At 43.9% G+C, this 22170-nt stretch overlaps 1 protein-coding gene across 6 annotated transcripts in view; it reads right to left on the bottom strand.

Annotated features, from left to right (window-relative positions):
- Positions 1-14024: 14024 nt before the first annotated feature.
- The window catches only part of CERK (ceramide kinase), a 222528-nt gene continuing 214382 nt past the window's right edge, over positions 14025-22170 (bottom strand). For all 6 annotated transcript variants that reach the window (XM_085654067.1, XM_085654069.1, XM_085654065.1 and 3 more), the window contains one exon: positions 14025-16146. In XM_085654067.1, the coding sequence (XP_085510193.1) occupies positions 16059-16146 (88 nt within the window). In that variant the 3' untranslated portion in view covers positions 14025-16058. The remainder of the gene's footprint in view (positions 16147-22170) is intronic.

Genomic DNA, 22170 nt, shown 5'->3' with positions numbered 1-22170 from the left:
GTTGGACTTTCCTCCCCGAAACTGTGACTTTCCCTGGGTCTTATTCTGGGACCACTGAGGGGTTTGAACCCCCTTTTGAGGCCCCTTGCGCTGGTTGGGTCTGTAGCGGCGTCTGAACTCCTTTTTTTTCTCCAACCCAACCGCCTTGAGGGTGTCCAACTCGGTCTTCATGCGACCCATCTCTTCATCCGCGTGCGTGCCGAAGAGAGAAGAGCCAGAGAATGGAAGGTTCAAGATTCTCTGCTGCGCATCTGGCTTCAGCCCTGTTAGTCTCAACCAGGACGATCTCCTGGCGCAGACACCATGCGCGTAAGAATGCGCTGATAGCTGCCGCCGTGCTAATCGTCTGATTAGCCACCAAGGATCCCTCAGTGACTATCTCCTCGAAATCCTTTGGGTCCTCCTTTGGGAGCTTGGATTTGAACCGCTCCAAAGAGTCCCAGAGAGCTCTGTCGTAACGGCCGAGCAGCGCAGCCGCGCTGGAGACCTTAAGGGACGCAGCCGCCGACGTGCAGGCTTCGCGACCCCACGAGTCCTGAGATCTGCTCTCTTTATCCGGTGGGACAGAAGAAGACGACGATACAGCGTGAGTCTTTCTTGCCGCCGCTACGATTACCAAGTCTGCAGGAGGGTCCATCTTAACAAAGACCGGATCAGAGGTAGCCGGCTTATAAGGAAGCGAGCCGGCACCGCCTTGATGGTTGCTGGAGTTAAGAAGGTGTCCATGACAGGTTCCAGGATCCCAGGAACCAATGGAAGCAGTGGTCGAGATGCAGTCTTCTGATGAAGAGTCTCGAAAATCACTGTCGTCGTGACTTGCGGGACCGACATCTCAATGTTGAGTTTCTGAGCACTCCTCTGCAGAACCTCATGGTATGTGTTGATATCGTCTATGGGCGAGACCCTGGACACTGGGCTGTCCGATAGTGTGAGGGAGTAATCCCTCTTTGAGGACCGGGTGGACGAAGTCGAGGAAGTAGACGGTGTTCTTCTACCTCGTCGATGATCACGGGCCCGTGATCTGACTGCACGATCTTCTCGCCTGGGGGAGCGCGATCTAGGGCGCTGTCTCTCAGGTGACTTCTCGCGTGCTTGTCTGGGAGGATTCACTCTGTCTACTTCGTCCACCAATCTTTGAAGAGGAGATCTATGCGCCAGACTGGCATACTCTTGCATCCTCCTTGTCGCCCCAGAGTCCTGCCAGTGACGTACGGGCAGCAGCCATCTGGGCGACAGTTGAACCGCAGAAGTGGTCTCGCGTTGTCTTGAAGGAGACCTGCGGACATGGCTAGCAACTTCTCCCCATGAGAGACCTTGCGGAGTAGCTGGCCTTGGAGAAGCCCCCTTGGATGAGTGCGAGGACGAATGGCGCGAAGCTGACTCCGTCACTAGGACCACCGATCCATCCTCAGACCTCACCGAGGCCTGTCTCGACGTCGAGTGTGCTCTCGATGTCGATCTGAGCTCCTGCCTTCCTGCTCGTCGGGCCTCTCGTCTGCTCGACGTTGAACGCCGTGTCAACGGCGACCGGTGCCGATGAGAAGCAGGCGAAGAATGTTGCCTCGACGTCGAACGGCGATGCGAAGCCGACGACGGAGGGACTCTCTCTCTCGACGCCGAACGTCGTCGAGACGACGGCAGAACTGTGTCCAATCTCAACGTCGACGGTCTGCGCGACAACGGCTGAGGGGTATTTCTCGCCCTCGAAGCCGAACGCCGTCGAGACGACGACGGAGACCTCATCCTCGACGCCGATCGTCGCCTGGTTGACGACGGCTGAGGAGTCTTCGCTCTCGTCGTCGATCGCTGATGGAATTGCGACGACGGAAGTGAGCCTGCCCTCGACGACGGGTGACACTCCTCGACGCCGATCGTCGCCGGGTTGACGACAGCGGAGGATCTCTGCTCCTCGACGCAGATCGTCGCCGGGTTGACGACGGCGGAGGGGTCTTGTCTCTCGACGCCGATCGTCGCCAGGTTGACTACGGCGGAGGAGTCTGGTCTCTCGACGCCGATCGTCACCGGCGGACGAGTCTTCGACATCGACGACGTACCTTTTCTCGACGGCGAGCCCGCTGTCAAAGGTCTTTTCTTGGAAATATGACCCACCTGAAGATCTTTTCTCAGTGCCGAGCCCGACGCTGAAGTAGAAGGACGCGAGGACTTGCTTCTAGAAGGCGTTCTAGACCTCTTGGAGCACTTCCTTACCGGAGATCTTCCTCTAGATGGTTTACCTGCCAGGCCATACAGGCGAATCCTTTCCCTGTCCTTCAAAGTTCTTTTGGACAGGTTCTGGCAGTGAGGACAGGTCTTAGGATCATGGTCTTCCGGTAGACACAGGATACAGACCCTATGAGAATCAGTCTTGGCCTGGGCAAGGGTCAAAAAGAGATGGCATTTTAAGATATCAAAAAATGCCCAAACCTGTCAAAAAAGACAGCTTCTTACTTTAACAGATGAAAAACGTCGAAGTAAGGAATAAAAGTTGTAAAAGGTGAAAATATTTTCTGACAAAACTAAGAAAAGATTGGAGCTGTGTTGCCAGGATCCTTCCTGAAGGAGTCGGAAAGAACAACTGACCTAACTGTCACCCCTGAGGCATGATGGGAAGCTGGGGGTCAGGTGTGCCTTAAAGGCACGGTGTCAGTTTATTGCTATACAGCTACAGGTTAGATTTTCAGTCTTTTTAGACTGGGTGTTTGCAATGCAGCCTGGGAGCTTCCTATGCTTTCAGTGATTTATGAGGATTTCTACTGTTTGCTGAGCATTAAAACAGTTTCAAAACAAATTTTGCTATTGTTTCTCCTGTTTCTAATGCATGTTTTTCATGTATGGTAGAAATTCCTTATGGCATGATTCAGCTCTGGTGTTTATAAGGCTGCAATTGCTTGTTTTCATATATATATATGGGTATATATATATATGGATATATATGTGGGGCACATATAATATAGTGTTTTCGGGGTCCAGCGCATGGGCGGGAATATTCTAATGCTTATGACTATTGATGAGGATCCCCTGGAAGAGAACCAAGGTTATTTACAGACTGGAATGGCAGAAGGAAATCAGACCAGTTTGGGAGCCAGAACACAGGAGGAAAAGGTCTAGCCAGGGAGGTGTGAGACTCATAAAATCTAATTCTCATCGGTGTTACACTTCAAAGCATTAGATTGCAGCCATGAAGAAGATACTGTGAACATCGACTGATGGAATAGCTCATGGGAAGCTGCCCCATCCTTTCCAAGGCAATGATCAATTGAGTGTCATGATTCATAAAGGTAACACCAAAAGACCTAACTAGAGTAGCCAAAGGAGGAGGGCGTGGCCTGACACCAATGAAGTATGGGGTGACTACCAAAGCTCTGGGCAGAGCACCACCCTCCAACTTCATTATGTCGATTCTCCTGCCACAATGGCCCCCACATTGGCACTACTAAATCTGTGCCAGGTTAAACTATGCAACAGCAGGGGTGACGGGGATTATAAATTGTGTGCGGCCTGAGATATCTGACTGCTGGAGGATGTTGCGTGGACAATCCAATATGGCAATCAGCAACGACAAGAGCCTCTGAGATGGCAACTCACATGCACTAGCACTGACGTCCAACCTATTCTTTGGGTCCTGGACCTACAGAGTGACGAGTGAGCCCACTGGCAAGGCAAGACTGAGTGGTGCCGACTTGGCGGAGCCACCTCAATGAACAACTCCGGGCTAGGCGGACACCGCGGGTCACTTCAGACGGAACTGGCGGTTGCGGACAGGCGGTTCCTCTGGGAGTGGAGCACTGTGGCTTGCACTTCTGGGCTGTGGGGGTTGCCCTGAATAATTACATGCACAATGTGCCACTCCGCGGCGAAGGCTGCAAAAAAAGGACCAGTCAGGCCTGAGAATTGAATAAAATACAAGGGGAAAAACAACATAGATTAGAACCGGTCCCATCGCTTGATTCCCTTGCACAACCAGTAGTGCACTAGCATATCTGGCAGATAGTAGAGGAGTGGGGGAATTAGAGTTGCATGCTGTCAGGTGAGCCAGCGGTCTACATATAAAGGCACTGGAAACACAGCACTGCCCTGTCCGGGCAGACCTGATGTGCACTGAGCCATTGTTACCTCATAAATGAACGGTAGTGCACAGACAAGACCGTAGCTGGACATTTAGAGAACAGGGGGTGACTGGATGCACATATTTGAGGGAGACACCCACCCCACGCGTGACATGACCCCGCTACAGCAATATCACAGATCTGAGAAAGAGAGAAAGTGAGATTGGGGAGTCACTTGGTGATTCCCGTCCTCCCGGTTGTTGCTTGCGCCCTCCTCCTGAAACCAGAGCCAGAACCCACTGCGAAGCTGATGCTACTGGAACTGGTGCTTAACAGGGGAATACACCCTACTGTTGCGATATGCCTTATGGGGAATCATGGGCAGACACTTAAAATGGAGGGCCCCATCTAGTGATCAACAGTCTACTGCAGCTACAACTGGTCCCATGGAGGATTTTGCTGCAGGATTGAACCGAGCTACAGTGGACAACCCTGCGACCACACTGGACTCTATCCTTATGACTATCAAGGAGACTAGAGAAGCCCTAGAAAATGTATATGGTGGTCGTGGATATTGTAATTTTACGTTAAGATCAATGATCAATGGCTGAGAAAATATCCACCAATGTGAAAGTTATTACAGAGCTGGGACCAAACAGTGGGGCAATAAAAGGGCAAGTGCAGGAGACAGAGGAGAGGCTCCAAAAACTGTAATACATAGTCAAAGATGCAGAGGGCAGGATCTGCAAGAATAAGATACGGTTAATAGGCCCTACCGGAACGGACTGATGGGACGGACTTGATCGCATATCTGGAAAGTTGGATAAGGGATGCAATTGCTCTGGATGGACTGTCCCCCTTGTTTGCTCTGGAGCAGGCTCATAGGGTCCCGGCTTGGCCGCCTCCACTGGGGGCACCCCCAGTCCAGTGACAGCTAAACTGTTGCATTACAGCAACCGAGATCATATCCTGAGGCAGGCACGTGAAAAAGGTGGAATAGACATTGAAAGCAATAGGGTGTTAACTGTTATCAGACTTTACTGTGGCGTTGCAGAAACTGCGGACATTGTTGCTAGAGGTTAAAAAATGACTCCGCCAGATGAATGTTAAAAATGAAATGCTGTTCCCAGAAAAAATCTGACTCGTTACATGAGCGGGCACAACATCTTACACAGACCTGAAGGAAGTGTTGGACTGCAAAGATACACAATCGGGGCGTGCTGGAACCAATATATACTGTTGCTGCTGTGAGAAAAGGGTCTGTCTCACATCATAATGGCAGGGGAACACACACACCATAAGTTTGTATCCTGGAATGTTTGGGGTCTAAAAATATGAATAAAAGGTATAAAGTGCAGGGTTACTTAACGCAACAGGGGTCCGTAAGGCACTGCATCAGGAAACACGTGACTGTTGCTGAAGGGTTGGCTCTCCTTAGGTGCTGGCGGAGTCAAATATATTATACAACATACTCAACATTTGCAAGGAGAGTGCTAATATGGGTGCACCCTGGGATTTCCTTTCAAGTCAGGCAACAAGTAATCAACACCACAGGGTGCTAGGTTCTCATCAGAGGGCGCCTGGGGTTAGTAACATTACATTTGTGGAAGAGGTGTGGCGTAGCGGCCAGGGTGCCTGACTCCGGACCACAGGGTTCACAGTTTGATCCCCAGCGGCAGGTTAGCCCAGCACCATGTGACTCTGGGCAGTAGCTTGCTTAATCTTCCCGATGACCCACAGCGCCGGGACACCTCTCCGGAGGTAGCAGCGCGCTTTACAAATGCTGGCATTTACATTTACTCAATGTATACACTCCCAAGACAAAACAGGCCCGATTCCTGGATGGACTTTTACAGGTGCTTGCTCCACATATGCCCAACGTGGTTCTCACGGGGTGTGGGGGCTAAAACGGAATTGAGAAACCCCAGCTAGATAGCTCAGATTCTCCACTTCCTGGCTGTCAGATGGAGGGCTTGGCAACGTCGATTTGAGATTCACAGAGTCACTGGGGAATTGTAGATACATGGAAGGTAACTCAAGTTAGGCTCAAAAGACTCCATCTAAACAAGTTCATCAGAAAAGGGTTACTGTGTGTGCAATCTTCCTGAGCAATGTGGGAAAACGGAAATTACAGGTAGCCATTGGCAAGCAATCTCATTTGCCATCCCCAATTGAATCCAAACTAACCCTTATAACTATCCAAATATTTATGCTAACTTTAATAATGTTGGCTTCATCCTCCCACCATGTACATTGAAAATATGTATCTTCAGCCTACATTTTACTTTTTCATTATTCTAACCACTTAGGTTCCCTTATCATTTTTGGTTAAACAAGTTAACATCTCCAAAAAATAAAGCAACTTCAAGACCATCTGATTCATTAAGAAATTCATGCATAACGAGACACCCAACAGCTCAATAGCAGATATGAAGCACTTCCTGTTGGACTGCTCTTGCAAATGTAACATCTGCACCAGATTCTCTAGAAATACAGCAAAGTAACAGGAGGCATATATGTTACATATGAATGAAAGTAAATCGTTGACCTTGAACATTCAGCCCATCATCTATCTTGTGTTCAGAAAAACTGTTTTTTCTGAAACCCACATTTATATTTTTCATTCAATTGGAAGTGCCCTGCAGTGCTACGGAGGATCTTCATTCATTCACTCAACCTAAAACTGCAGCAAAATTCATATTAACAAAGATTTAGTGTGAAGGCTTAAATAAGACCAGCCAAAATGTGCAAAAGCACGGTTATATAGAACCAGCTCTGAACGTTCTCCCAGTCGATAAGGATCAAGTTCAAAGGTCATATCAAAATATGTAAGATCCACTGTGGCAAAGAGCCAGGATACCGACATAAATTAGCACATTGGATGCACCAAATCAGATCCGGTGTTCTGCAACTGTTCACCGGATCAGTCAACAAGCCTTCAAGGAGATGAAATGAAGGAAGGGGCCCTGAAGTAGCGTAGCTAGACTTTTTGCCGCTTGTGGCGGTCCCTGCGTTTACCGCCCCGTGGAATACAATCAGCGAAATCAAAGGCACACTCAAACTTCATTTACTTTATGAAAAACTTTCAAATGTACCTCACAGTGCAGGCATAAATAAATTCCACATAAACCTGATCATGATTGCAGAATATTAAATCGAGGACCCCTCCCCAGTGCAGCTTCTCCCAATTTCTAATAAGAAGGATCTTGCGGGCTACAGCTCTCTGGCAACACACAGAGCTATCTAAAAATGCATAGCAAATACAATAAAGCACAGCTCAAAGGTCTCTCCAAGCAATTGGTCAAGATACCAGTTAAATGATATGACAATTAAAACTATATATTCTGAATTCGAATTGACCAACATGGTGCAAAAAACAAAAGCATTCAACTGTTCTGAACAGAAAAGTATGCTTTCGTTCTCATTAGACACATTGGTAACATTCCAATTTCCTGTCCACACAAAGACAATTGGCTTTTAAAATATATTTTATTAGAGAGAAGTGTATGGAGGTTACATTTCAGTAGTCTCAAATGCATTAATTACCCTGTCTTCATGATTGTAGTGAGAACGAGGAAAGATCAAGGAACCAGATGGCTTCTCCAAAAGAGATTTTCAGAAGCGCAAAGCCTCATTCTCCTCTGCGCCACAGGTTCCTCGACCATATGTGAAGTGTAAAAAATCTGTTTCATATCCTTCAATTAAACACCGGTGTCACAATGCATCAGTCAAAAATGCACAAAAACAAAGGCCTCTACATTTTCATACTCTAGAAATGTATGGGGTCTGTTATTATGTTTGAGTTCTTCCTGTCTTTCATGGCAAACATATGGTACTCTACAATTACTGTAAGGGCTCTGGGTCAGTCTCCTACAGCAATGGGCTTCTTTTGCTCTGGAACCTTCACCCTTTGGCCTGAAACATTGCCAAACAACACTGCAGTCTCACAATTGTTCAATTGTTTTTTTGTGTGGGACCGTCCAATCCATTTTAATTCATGTCCTGGAAACACTAAGGAGCAGTGCGGACAAAAGCATTGGAAAAAGCGACGCTACAAACATAACGTTTTAGTTTATAGTCTGTGCCACCCATTTGTCAGATACTATCTACTGCACTCGCTCCTTAGTGCACAAACAAGCACGGGCAAAGCCCGCAACATCCTGCACATATGTCAAACATATAGGGGCATATTCACAAGGTGTCCCTTCCTGTACATAAACAAATCATTTTTTTAAAATGCCATTCTGTCACTTTTATGTGTGCTGCATGAAAGTAAGAGAATTGCATTTAGGATTGTTTATGCGCAGGAAGGGACACCTTCCTACACATACACAATCGTCCCCTGCACACAGACACCCTTGCACTCTGGTGCAAGGGTGCCTGCGTTGGTGCTAAGTTGTTAAACTTAACGCCATCGCAGAGGAAAACGCAAGGCTGCACCATATCCTTGTGAATATGGTGCAGCCTTGCATTTCCGTAGTGGCGGAGAGAGACATTAAGCCAAGAAGGCTAATGCCTCTCTCCACCACTTCCTTGTGACTATCCCCCTCATCAACTTTATCAATGCTTACATATATATTACACTTGTCTCCTCGACAGGGTTGCATAGCCACTGCTAGTTTATGGCAGCATTTTTAGCTACAGAGCCTGCCCACACGTGCTTTGTTAGCTTTTATAATAAATGCCACTAAAGATCTCTGCTTTCATAATGGCTGCAGTCCCCAACCACTCTTTATCCCTAGCCGTCACATCAGATGCAAAGATTGGCGTTAAGAGACTAGGCGCTTCAGTCAGCTTGACGAAGCAGAGAGCGAAACATGACACACTTGGCACATTTCCCACGACAAAAGCCTGCAATTGTAAGGGTGTCACAAAGTAGACTTTTGGGATCGCGGATTTATTTGAGAATGCATATTTATATGCAGATAATGGTATGCAAACTAATGGTTTAAGGATAAGCACAACTTATCAGCAGAAGATTAAAATAATGATATTTGCACAGTCCTGAACTCAAGTAGGATGGAAGCGGAGGATGAGTGCCTGTAATGGGCCCCACTCTTTACAGTCTTGATGCATTGGCCCAGAACCATCAACCTGCTAGGACTACATTTTTATTTCCACGCAGGTCTATTCTAACTTCCAGTTCTCAGAATTCTGGCTGCTACACTTCTGGGCGTTTTACCTTTAAGAGAACATTACCTTACCTTAACTTAGAACTGGCCATTTTATTCTCAGTTAGGGGCAGTGCTTGTAATTCTTAGCAAGGCTAGTTTAGGTTTAATAGGAGAGGTTGCCCCTGCACAGGAAGCCCGCTGGGCATTTAATAGGGCAGTTGCATCTCTTCTCAGTTGGGACTATTTCATATTTATTGTGACAGAAGTGTGGTTCTGTAATATTTTCAATGGGATAGAAGTAACACTTCTGAACGGGAGTACTGCATTTGTAATGAAACACCGATAGCACTACTCATATGGAAGTAACCAATTTAATGCAAATGATCTACACTCTTCGGTCCTACATTGCAAGCACCTTTGAAATTGACTGTCGGAGGTCAATGAATAAAAGAGCAAAGGCATGAGTCGAAGAAACACTTCGCCATTTGAAGACCACTCAATGGTTCTTTGGCTTTAATATTGTTTCTATGAAGTATCAAATCAAAGATAGTAAAAGTCGCTGGCCCATTATTATCATCATTATTAACACATACATGTACATTAAGCTAATAGCGTCCAGGTAATTTCATTGAAGGAGCTTACAAAAAAAGCTGAATCTCCTTGAATATCATTTGTCATGGAGGAGTGTGTGTAAGCCAGCAATTTGCTGCTTTAGATGTGCAGAACAGATCCCCTAGTGGCAGATAAAACCAGAAGTGGGCTATGAAGATCTGGTCCAAACCAGTGGTTAATGTCCTTGATTAGATTTGCAAAGCCTGGGCAAGATTTTTGTGTTAAGAGTCGATCTTGACACCTGCCAAAGGAACCAGTAGTGGCAGCTGAAACAAAAACATGGATTTTTTTAAACCTTTTTGTGGATAACATATTTTTGACATATTCTTTTTAGGCTACTTTGAGCCTTGTGATGTTCCTAATTGTATCAACATTATGTATCTGGGGCTGTATTACATATATGGCACTCTTTCCCTGTTTGTGCCATGGCGTAACTTTAAATATGTGTGCTGTGCGCAAACAGGGAAAGGGCACCACATTACCATGAATGCACTGCCCCCTGGGCAGCTGTGAATTTGTGTAGCCCAGGCCAGCACATTGACGAGAAATACAGAGCTGCTGCTTCAAAGCTGCTCCATGTTTCACTGTGCAAGCGGCAAACCAGTTGCACATATAAGAGGGATTAGAGATCCCCTTGCAGGCGGGTGCAGTGAGGGGACTGCACCTACCTGCAAAGGGATGTCTGGGGAGTCAATGGGACCCCCTTTCTCCCCTCCAGAGGCCTACTTTTAGGAGGTTCACTAAAAGTGTGCCACCTTTTTGTGGCACACTTTCAGTGCACCTCAAAAAGGCATGTTTGCCTCTGTGCCTGCATCCATAATAAGGCATGGGTGCAGAGGCAAATTTATTTGCATGGGGACATGCCCGTGCAAATGAGGGCACGCCCTCTAATGATAGCACTGGTGCTACATGTGTGCCAGCACTAGCTGTAGTACAGAAGGGGCCGCCTAAGCGTCTGCACTCGCCCTGTACGCCCTCGGGGCACTCTGTGTCATACAGCCCCTGTTATGCTGGCAGGCTATAAAGAGCTATGATGTTGAAAAGCAGTCATCAAGGCTTGCTCAGGGAGTCTCTGGGGCAGTGCTTCTAAATTCTTTGGTCAAGCGAACTCCCGGAAGTCCCCAAGCCCTACTCAGGGGGTCTGCAACTGCTTAGAAAATTAAATAATATTAACACATTATTCAAGTGCATGTAAATAAACAAGCCAAATGTAAATTTGGAGGCAACAAATTAAGTTAGTATCATCAGATTGGTTTGTGGGAGCGGTGCAAGTGCATCAAACAAGATACGGTATGGATGATGAGTGGTCTCAATTCAATTTAGACAAGCTCTAACCTCCCATTAAAATTAAAAAGTTGATTTTTTAAATATTTGTAGATCAAATAAAATATTTCATCATTTGTGCACTTGTTTGAAGAACACTTGTTCTTGTATTTTTTGTGTATTGCTTTGCAGTTCAAATCTTCACAAATGCTTATGCTGGGGTCCCCGCCTTCCAGTAATGACTCAGTGAGAGTCACCGGATTTCAATAATGATTCAGTAGGGGTCACCGGGTTCCAATAGGGTGCCCACAGAAGTCACAAGTTTTAAGAATCACTGCTCTAAGGGTTTCAGTATGAAAAAGTTAACAATTCCAGAGTGGTTACTTTCAAAAGGGTTTTTATTCGCCTAAAGGTAAGGTTGGGCAGTTAGAATGATCAAAAATAATAGGGGTCTGTACCTTCTGTTGCAGAGAGAGGATGTCAATTAGGCTTTCATTGTTGGGCATATACAGAATGGGAATGTTAATCAACAACAAATACTTTTATTCAGACAGCTCTCCTGGACAGTCATGAAATGTATGTTGATTTATCCAATCCTTACAGAGGGTCAGCAGAGCGTCCACATGCACAGCTCTATGCAGATTGTCACATCCACTAAAACAGAACTGACCAGAAGGGGAACCAGCATCTTTTGCTACAATCACAGCATCTTCTGAAAGGACCCGATTCAGTCAACAGTGAAACTCCCAGTCATGTGTACCCAATCACAACCAACCATATGCATTAGGAGAAACATGAAAACCCTGTTTAAAAGGGACAAACAATTTTTTCATATGACAATTAATACACCCTCTTGGAGAAACACCAGGAAAAATGCATGTGCCCTGAACATTCAAATCTTCTGCTACCAACGTTCAAATCTCCAATAACAAAAGAGCTATGGTAGCCATTGTTTACCCTGGGAAGTGGTGTACTTTCAGTGTACTCCATGTGCAATAAAAGACATAGAGCACACTTAAAGGATGTACAGATGTCTAATTTACTGATACAACACTGTACAAATCAGGTCACATAAGAAATAGGAATTTATAATGGCAAATGGTGTGGTCTTGGCCATCAACATTTTGTTTGCCATTGTCAATGGTTGTTTCTTTGTCATGGTTTTCCCAAAACTTTATTGTTGCATAAGCTGCTGGACTCTCATCATTCTTAAAAAACAGAGAACTATATTATTTGTGGATGTGCTCCTTGTGAAAGGGAGGAATGAGGTCACTGACATTAACCATTGGCTAAAGTGGCATGACCCATGCTGTATGCTGTAGTGGGTGGAAGAGAAATGTAAATGACAGAAAAACAGACCAGTGGATGAAGACGGCTCACAGAACACCACTACAAGTAGGTATTTTATGCACATAATTTTAGTAAAATGGAAAGGTCTTGGATAACACCATTCCTGAAAATGGGAGGGACTATTGCTACTCTATTTCAGTTGCTGTTACCTGTCGGCCTATCTACTTCTTCTATATGTAAGAATAAAGACTGACAAAATGGTACTAAAGTTTGTGACAATGAAATTAGTGTTTCTTTTCAGACAGTGTGAATAGTCAATAAAATACTTCGCCGCTTCCATGTGGGCACTCCATTTTACTTCCTTAAGCGTTGATAATTTTATGTAGAAAGAAAGTCTTTGTATCAGTCTGTTCTGTACTGTACATTTGGATAGATACTTTTGTATTTTTTTAGATTTTAAAAATGTTCATGAGATTTTCTAAGCATTAAGTCACATAAAACTCTTTTGGTCTTGCACCGTTCCCAAAAATGTAAATTCATGAAGTTAAATTAAACTAGGGAAAATGCTTACAAATCTCTAAACACCACAAACAGGCACCTCTCAGCTAACACTAATAGGCCAACTAAAACATCCTGGAGGAATCCCAAGATCAGATGGACATCCTTACATATTGTGCGATGAATGCTGGTATACTGCACTACCAGAAGGAAAAGTATGTTTAAATGCATTGGAACAAGCCACCATTGCTGTCAGTACTATTTTCACGACTCTGCTACACTACACTGCTACAGTAATTCAAACAAATAGATGAAATGCCCTCAAAGGGGGCGGATGATTTAATGATCATGAATGAAGGAAATAAAGATGAACAAATAACTAATAAATAGATGTGATCTACCAACAAGCAAGCTTGAAACTTGATAAATTGTCAAAATATTCCAGATTCATAAACAATTTACAATATATACATCAAGAGCATACTGAGTTCAGACCAACTGTAGTGGCATATTACAGCAACACCTCAAAAAGTGAAAGAAAAAGCTGTGCTGTTTATCGACAAGGGAAGGTGACAATGGCTGGTGAGAAAGGTTTGCTGCTAGGTTTAAGGCCTCGCAATGGAGCAGGTTGCACATTATTATTTGCATTTTGAGGTAGGAATGTACTTTATGTCTATGGTCCAAGGTAAAGTTGAGCATAACAACCAGGGACCCTGAGCAGACATGATTGATGAAGAGACCATGGTTGTTATTTTTTTAGCACACAAGATAGGTATAACCATTAATTTGCCCAGCAGTAGATTCTAGCATAATTGCAATTATATGGCCCCACAACCAAAGAATTTCTTCTTTTTGTCTTTCCAATTTATCCCCCTTTCTTGCCCAAAGCACTTGTGACCTCTTTTGGTAAGTGAGTGGTGGCCATGGAAATGTGGAATTTTCAGAGATAACTTTTATATATTGTTAGAGGAGTGACTAATCCAGTCTAAAAAGGTTTTGGTGTTCGTATTTTGTATTGTTTATAGGCCATGAGATGTTTACATCCGTTGTGATTTCAGCCTTTTTGGCTGTCTTCTTATTTTGCTTCATAATACTTTACCATTTATTCTGTTTACACTTACACATCCGATTACGCTTTTAGGAAAAACAAGCACACTATTGTTAATGTCATGGAATTAGACCAAGCAAAAAAGACAACAGATACTGTACAACAATTTATTTTCCTCACATTCAGAAACACTTTAGTACCATAAATATATTACTTTTTCCATCTTGAAGCCAGCAAGATAAAAATTAATCATTTGCACAAAGGCAAATATACTACAACCGTTATCAATGATTAAAGCAAAGATTGCTAACCTAATCTTTTCTTTCAAGTATACAGGAGTTTACCACACAACATACACTTTGTGTTTCCTCTAATCAATAACAAAGACAATCATTCACTTAGTCTTAAGTTCCTCCTGAGGGAGTCTTCCAAAATATATTTTTCCATTCTAAGACGGAGGACTGTCGCAGAAAAAAATAATCCTCTTTGCATTAACACTTTGCAGATCCAGTATCATCTATAAAGTGCAAGTGAGTTTTGTATGGAATGATTTGTAACAAAAAAAGGTTTAATATGCAATATCACTTTTACATCAAATTAGTTTTACACTAATATGCATATTTGATGGAAATCGATCCCACTAAGAGTTGTATAGTGTTATTTAGAGACAATCTTTAACGGCGTATCTTACAGAATAAAGTTACATGGTGTAGATAACCTACTTCACCCAATGGAAAACTGAACACCAGCATTCAGGTAAATGCAAGCAAGATGGTCTATGATGAGCATTATTACAACCATGCTATATTCGCCTGAACAAGGGATTTATTTCCCACCTACCTGATGGAGACTATAAGCCCCTACTGGAAGTGGTTTTTATTGCTTAAACAAGAATATTTTACATAAAGCCTGTAAGCACGATAATGCCATTTTAAAATTAATATTTAACATACATGTTGTTGTCCGTAGAGAAATAGATTATGTGCACATAATTGTATTCTAAAACATAAAGAAAATAAATTCGAAGTCAATTAGCTGTAATATGGAGAAATTGGAGGTTTGAGGAGGGTATTGAATCAACATTTAGCAAATCAAACACCAGTTTGACAGTTACAACATTCCTCACTTTTTACATTTTCTGTGAAGCTTTTTCTACAGTTCTGTAATTGAAAAGCGATACTTCCTCATAGAAACACTTTTTTTTTCTACAGATGCTAAATATGAAAATATACACTGACTGTTAGTGAAAAACAATTTTCATGGAAAAATGGAGGCTACTAATATTTTATAGTCAAGCTGTACTCAAGAACCTCACCCATTAACTTGCATGAAGACGTGAATATTTGTGCAGTGAAACCGAACATTTGCAAAGCAATTATGTTACCTAAACAACAATGTACAAAGTGAATTGCCACATTAAATTACTCGATGGTGTTTTTTTTGCTTACACAATACAGTGATACACTGAATCTAGTTAAAAACTCTAATCCTATTGTTAAGTACAGACAATAAATAGATGAACTTTCTTTCTAAAAAATCCGATACAATCTGTATGTATGCATATTTAAATATGCCAGAAAAACACATTCCAGCAGGATTATTTAAGGTGCAGAATATTCTTAAAATAAAACTAAAAAAATATATATTAAGCTACATTGTTCTGTATTTACAAAGCCAAGATGTTGGAGTGGAATTACAATAGTTGTTACATGATATTAATTTTGGCAGTGAAGAGTGCTGGTATCATAATGCAACGTTGAAAGACAAGAACTTAATAAAATGTATCTCTAGTCAAGTCAATCTTTTTTTTTTTTTTGCTTGGTCAGCCTCGTCTGTCTTCTTCTGTGACTATTTTTGCAATTTTTACATGAACATATTCCTAAATTCTGGGAGTATGAATGCAAAGGAATGCCCTGGATTTGCGGCAGAATCATCAGAAGAAAATAGACAAAGTCATCTACCAAGAAATTCACATCAGGCAAATTCAACATCATAAAATTGTGCACCGCTGAAATGGTCAGTCTTCTAAAAATAATTCTGAACAAAGTAATGAAAACTCTACGCTTTAAAAAGAATAAATTACTAGCACATCAGCATGCCTGCAACAAGCAACTGCTTTTTTTTTAATCACCTAAAGTCTCTCTTTTTTAAGAATAACCAAAATGCAATCTGCAGGCAGGGTACATGTTACAATCGGTTGGAGTCGACAAGATCTTCGCTTTTAGAAGTGTCCTCAATTCCTCGAGCAAACAGTTTGATCAACTGGCAGTGGACACTGGAAGAAGAAAGAGACATCGGACAGGTCAGCAAAAAATAAATCTTTTTACTAAAAGTACAAGTGGACATGTGAAGATTATAAACCTGAATATGCCAGTCATGCCGTAGCCTTTTTTGCACCAGGTGTGTGTATACACTTGTACCAGGACACTTTTCAGGTCTGGCCTAGTGACAGTTTTAGTAAAACAGCCAGCTTGGGGATTAAACAATCATTATATAGAAACATACATACACATACAGACTGGATCTTTTGGTCAGTCCTCTGTATCCGTATGTCTGTTCAAGTTTCATTAACATTTTGCTTCCACACACCATAGCATACATCGTGAAGCAGTAGGCAAGCCACCTTCATTCAATGTGAACTCAGCATTTTACCTGATTACACATGCACAACCTTGTGGAAAAAAAGTGCATTTGAGTGCCAGCCCTGGTGTGCCTGGGCAGTAGGAGCACTCCACTATTTTAGTGTTTTTGTTATTTTTTTCGATTTGCAAAATACAATTAAAAAATACATTACACACTTAAAGCTAGACCTACTGGCTTTGTTAATCCTTGTCAAACATGTACTGAGGTCACCTATATTTGGCGACCAAACTGAGGACATTAAACCATTCCTCTCTTAGGGTTCTGCTGTTATGAGCTCCAATATACGCCTAGGTATGAGCACAACCTTTTAACTGCATTTTTCCTACCTTGCTCTACATAATGGCTCTGGCGCCGACCTTTTACCAAGTTATTTATTTATTTATTTGAAAGTTTTATATAGCGCGAACCAGACCCTTGCAGGTATCAGAGCGCTTTACAGGGTAGGTGTCAAAGTTACATAGAACCAAAGAAAAATAACAAAGGTTCAATGCTGGTCAATGATGGTATAAACTTCCAAACATAGCTACATGGGAATAAGGTACATAAAAAAACATTTCATGTAAATCAAGCAAAATATAGTTACAGTATCCTGGTTGGACAATAGACAATCAAAGGCTCTATGTAGAAGATACGTTTGGTAGCAGTATAACACTAGTCCATGCTCAAGTGAATTTAGCCATGAGAAGCGATTTCACTTCTTTTTTTTAAATATGCCGTAGAGGGATTAAGCCTGGTTTCTGGGGGTAGAGCATTCCATATTCTGGGCGCCATCCCTGAAAAGGTTCGGGTATATGTTTTCTTCTTGTTGAATCTTTGCGGTTTCAGTAGAAGGTTTTTAGCACTTCTTGATGATCTGACCCCACAAGAGGGCGCCAGTTTCTGTACCAGATAGCTAGGTGCATTGTGGTGAATGGCTTTATGCGTCATACATGCTATTTTCAGATGTATTCTAGCTTCAAAAGTTATGTGCTCAATAAATGTTGTGTGGTTTTCTTAAAAAACTAGCCCATTTGTATGCATGAGGATTTTTAGTCTCACACAGCAGGATTACCATCTTCTGTATAATAACTCTGTACAAAAGTCACCGCTATGATCAGAGCAATTTCAAAGAATTGCATAAATGCACTTACTATAAAATTAGCAGATTATAGAGTCTCATAATTGGGTGGGACTGTAACCTTCGTGATTGAGGCACACAAGGCATACAGGACAGAGGTGTTCCATTCTTGGGTTAAATTCCCTCCTGCAGATGCACGCACACATATGTTTCATTCTTATACTCCAGATGAATGCTCTCCATACAATGACAATGAAGTTCCGTTAACTTAACAAGAGCATATTAATTAGCTTAAAGGCACCTTCCCCTGGACCACAGAAAAAGTGAGACTCGGTCCACTCAGCGGAGACAGAGTGACTGGCCGGTCCTAGCTACTTACATACTGCATGCAGAGATTGACACACTGCCAGCAGTAGACTTACGTCCACTTCGCAAAGTAATAATACAACTTTACAGAAATCTTATACAGTTCATAATAGGAACACTCACACGTAAAACTACAAGGGTCACAAAGTCTGGTCAACTACAAGGCACCGCAACAAAAATCATCCCACAAGCGCTTAAGGCAATTATTGGTAGAATGCCCACTAAACTTGAGCAAATACCATTCTGGATAGCATAGAAAATAGTGTAGCTTGAGGCAGTTTTTCCACACACTGGCCAGCAAGAAAAACCTAGAATTCTGACAATTTACTTACCAATGGGGATAGCTCCCCCAATAGAGGATTGTACCACTTAGGGTACAGTTTTCGCTGAAGTTTATAACAGAACGCATGGTACCCCCTCAATAGCAGTAATACCAGAAGTATTGAAACAAATACAGGATGAGTACAGGGCAGAACCGGCCCTATACATAGGGATGAAATTGATAGGCAATTTTGCCCAGGTATTAACAATTATGTTGGCTAACATAAAAGGGGAGGCAGCAGCGGTGGCTATATGCCAACGCTTGAGGGAATGCACTTCTGCACAACAGGAGCAAGAATTAACAAAAATTATCGAAGAAACCTATGCTTCACTGGTTAGAGATAATTTGGGAGCTAGACCAGTGAAACCACAATTGATGGGTGTAGAACTTGCCCTTTTTGGCTAAAGTTCCCCAAACGTTTTTCTTTCCTCCTAGACCGATTTCCTGACATATAATAACCAATTTAGATGCTTTGGGTACTTTGTCACTGCTGATCAGTGTCAAAGTACAAGAGTTCCCTTTTTAAAATGTAATGGTGATTGGTTGGCCATGATTGGTATGGTTGCCTTACTAGTAAAAGTCCCTAGTGATGTGCACTGTGTGTGTGCAAGGGCTAGTAATGCAAGGGGGCAAGAAGAAGGGAACTCAGGCCTTCAGTGTAGGTCCTGTGCGCAGAATGCTAAGTTAGCATGTTGTTCTGACAAGTGTAACCACTTGTCAGGCCTGACTTTCCCTTTGACATACATATTGGGCACCCCTGGGGATCCCAGGTAACCCCTGGGCAGGGTGCAGTGTAGGTAAAAGGCAGAACATATACTGAGGTGTGTGTTATTTTCTGACAGTGAAAAACTCTTCATTTCGTGTTTCACTCCTGAAAGGCCATCCTGCTCATAAGACACAATGGGGGAGGCTGGGTGTTGTGTTTGTTAGCCTAGTTTTCTATCAGATTATAATGGAGAGGTGAAGTTTAGTATGTATGAACTCACAGTGTTATAACACATCTTTCTGTGAAGGTGGTTTAGTCAATGTGTGTTCATAAATCACTCTTTTAAAAAGTGGGTGAGTTTTGAGCTCAGAGCATTTCTGTGTGTCTCTGAAATGTGGATTGTTTGTCTGGAACTGAAAGGTGAGAGGAGCTAGGAGAGGTCTTGACTCAGGGAGGGGTTGAGATGGCACCAGGCTGCCCTGCATCTGGAGAGTATGGGGAGGAGAAGCCCGGGAGGTGAAAAGGTCTGGGTTGGTGCTATAAACCAATTGACCCATTTCCAGCTGAGTGATTAAGGATCCAGACCCCCAGTATCAAAGGGAGAGAGGGGACACTGGAAGGGAGACACCCAGAACTGATTTAGGGAGGGGTCAGGGACCCCTGAGCACATACGAACTTTAAAACATTAAGGGGTTTAACTAGGAGAGTTGAAACCCCTGAAAGTCGGAATGAAACAGATTTGGATGGAGACTGTAGAGGCTTTGACCCATTCTGTGGTCAAGAGGAACCTCTGCTAAAGAAGGAGCAACTGAAGAGACTGCTGTGGATAGACCAATCCTTGCTTTGTGATCTGGGGCTGGTCTGCAGTTTGCTGTTCTAACTAAGGGAGAGGCTGTTGGGACTGTGCTCGGAGACGATGGGTCCCACTGCTTGAAGAAGACTGTGCTTTGTGCTGTGTCTTGTAACCCTCAAGGGCCCGAGATGAGCTGGCCCTCTGTTTGGAAATACAGGATCATATGTTTCCGGAGAAGTCCCAAGCAACGCGGTGTGCGCGGGCTTTTGTAGTTTGAGAAGTTGTGCCGTGTGATCGTGGGCACGCAGGAGTAAACTAAGTCTCGAACGTGCTGGGTGCGTGTCGAAGTGCAGGCCAAGGCATTGGTGAGGAGCACCTGGTCGTGGTGTGCACGGAGAGACGAGGTGAGTCTCGGACGCGCTGGGTGCGTGTTGTGGTGCAGCCCGGGTGTTGGTGAAGAGCACTGGGGCCAAGTGTGCACCAAAAGAAGAAGTGAGTCTCAGACGCGCAGTGTGCGTTTCATGGTGCAGCCAGGGCATTAGTGAGGAGTGCCTGGACATCGTGTGCACCGGAAAGAAGAGGTGAGACTCGGACACGCAGAGTGCGTGTTGTGTTGCAGCCAGGGCATTGGTGAGGAGCGCATGGACATCGTGTGCACCGGGAGAAGAGGAGAGACTCGAACGTGCAGGGTGTGTGTCGAGGTGCAACCTAAGGCACTGGTGAGGAGTGCCTGGGTAGGGTGTACACCGAATTTGAAGTAAAGTTTCCACAGTGCTGAGGGCGGGTCTCGGTGTTCACTGAGACCGCCGGAAGGAGGGCCAAGCTATTGGGCCCTCAGAGTAAGACAGCAGCGGCCCGGACCGGCAGCCTCAGAAGAGCTGAGCCGCCGGCCTGAGTCCGCCGTTATCCCGTGACGGAGTTCTGGATCAAGACCCAAGTCGCTAACGTCAGAGAGGAGAGTGGGGTCGCGCCCCCCCAGGTTATGTGGATCACCACCTGGGTTGAGGTGCAGGCCCGGAGGGACACACTCTCTGCCGCTCGCTTCTGTCAGCTGCGTGAGCCGCTCCTTCGGCTCGGAACCCGGCCCGTGCTGACCCAAGGAGGGGCAGTGCTGGGGCCGGAGTGGGAAGCAGTACTTTTGTGTCATCATTTGATCCATAACGGGGGCACTGTTGATGGTACACGTAAAACTGTCGTATTACACTTTGCATTATTGCTGCTAACGAACTATCGAACTGTCGTATGATGCCTGACCTCATTTGTGCCTGACGAACTACATGCTTGGTGCGCTACGCACTGCGTTATTTTTCCCTTGCAGATTACCTGATTGTAACGTGGCACATTGCATTATTTCTTCATTGCACAGTATCTGATCATAACTTGGAGCAGTGCATTATTTCTTCCTTGCACCATACAGGATTGTAGCGTGACACATTGCTTTGTTTCTTCCTGGTACAGGGCATGCTGGTAGTGATACGCGTTGCATTATTCTTTTTATTGCAAAGTACATGACTGTGGCGCTACGTATGGCATTGTTTCTCGGTTGCACAGTATAAGAGAATATCATTATGCATTGCAGTATTTGTTTCCTTTTGCAACGTGAGTGATTCTAGCAATATGACTGGCCTAACCTTAACTGTTGGTTAGAAGCTGTGGTTGGGATTAGAACCTACAAACCCACCGGAAAGAATACTACCCATTCTTTTATCTTGATTTTGTATTGTGTGGTCGTATCGTATAATTGCTTATACATAGATTATACTCATTTTATCAAAACTTGTGTGGAGTCTAATTGTGGTGACATCATGAGGTTACTGTGAGTGTGGTTGCACATACTGAACACTCATGACTTGGAAATAAGCCTGGCTGTTCGTGCCAAGCTACTAAGGGCTATCTCAGACGGTGTCCTTACTTAGCCTAACGTTGAAGCGAGGGGTCAGGGATGCCCGCCTCCAGCATTAGGTAGCGGCGGTAAGCGATAAGGACCTCCACTTATAACAATGGGCAGTCCTGAAAAAGATAACTCAAAGCAAACACCTGATTCTTCTAAAAAGAAATGGGACAATAAACAATCAAAAAACAAGTAAAGACATCACAATCACGGGGTGGGTCTTATCAACAGAAGCCTTCTGACAGGAAATATAACCGTAGAAACTGGGACAATGTTAAGAAACCTGACAGGTATCAGGCGACTGATACACGTTCCTATCGTTCCTTTTAGGGTTCATCAAAAAACTCAGAGAGGGAAGGACGGACAGAACACAGATCAGAAGAACAAGCAAAGCCAAGAGACACACATCACACTACATTATTAAAAAGAAGATAAACCCAAAAGTAAACCTCAATTTAAGAAGAAGAAGGTAGCTGGTCTTAAACTAAGAAATGCCCAGGCTACTGAGACTCACCTACTGA

Source organism: Triturus cristatus, chromosome 4_1 (genome assembly GCF_964204655.1).
Source record: "Triturus cristatus chromosome 4_1, aTriCri1.1, whole genome shotgun sequence".
NCBI classification, from domain to species: domain Eukaryota; kingdom Metazoa; phylum Chordata; class Amphibia; order Caudata; family Salamandridae; genus Triturus; species Triturus cristatus.
Note: the sequence above shows the minus strand (reverse complement) of the source record. Positions and strands in the feature narration are given on the sequence as shown.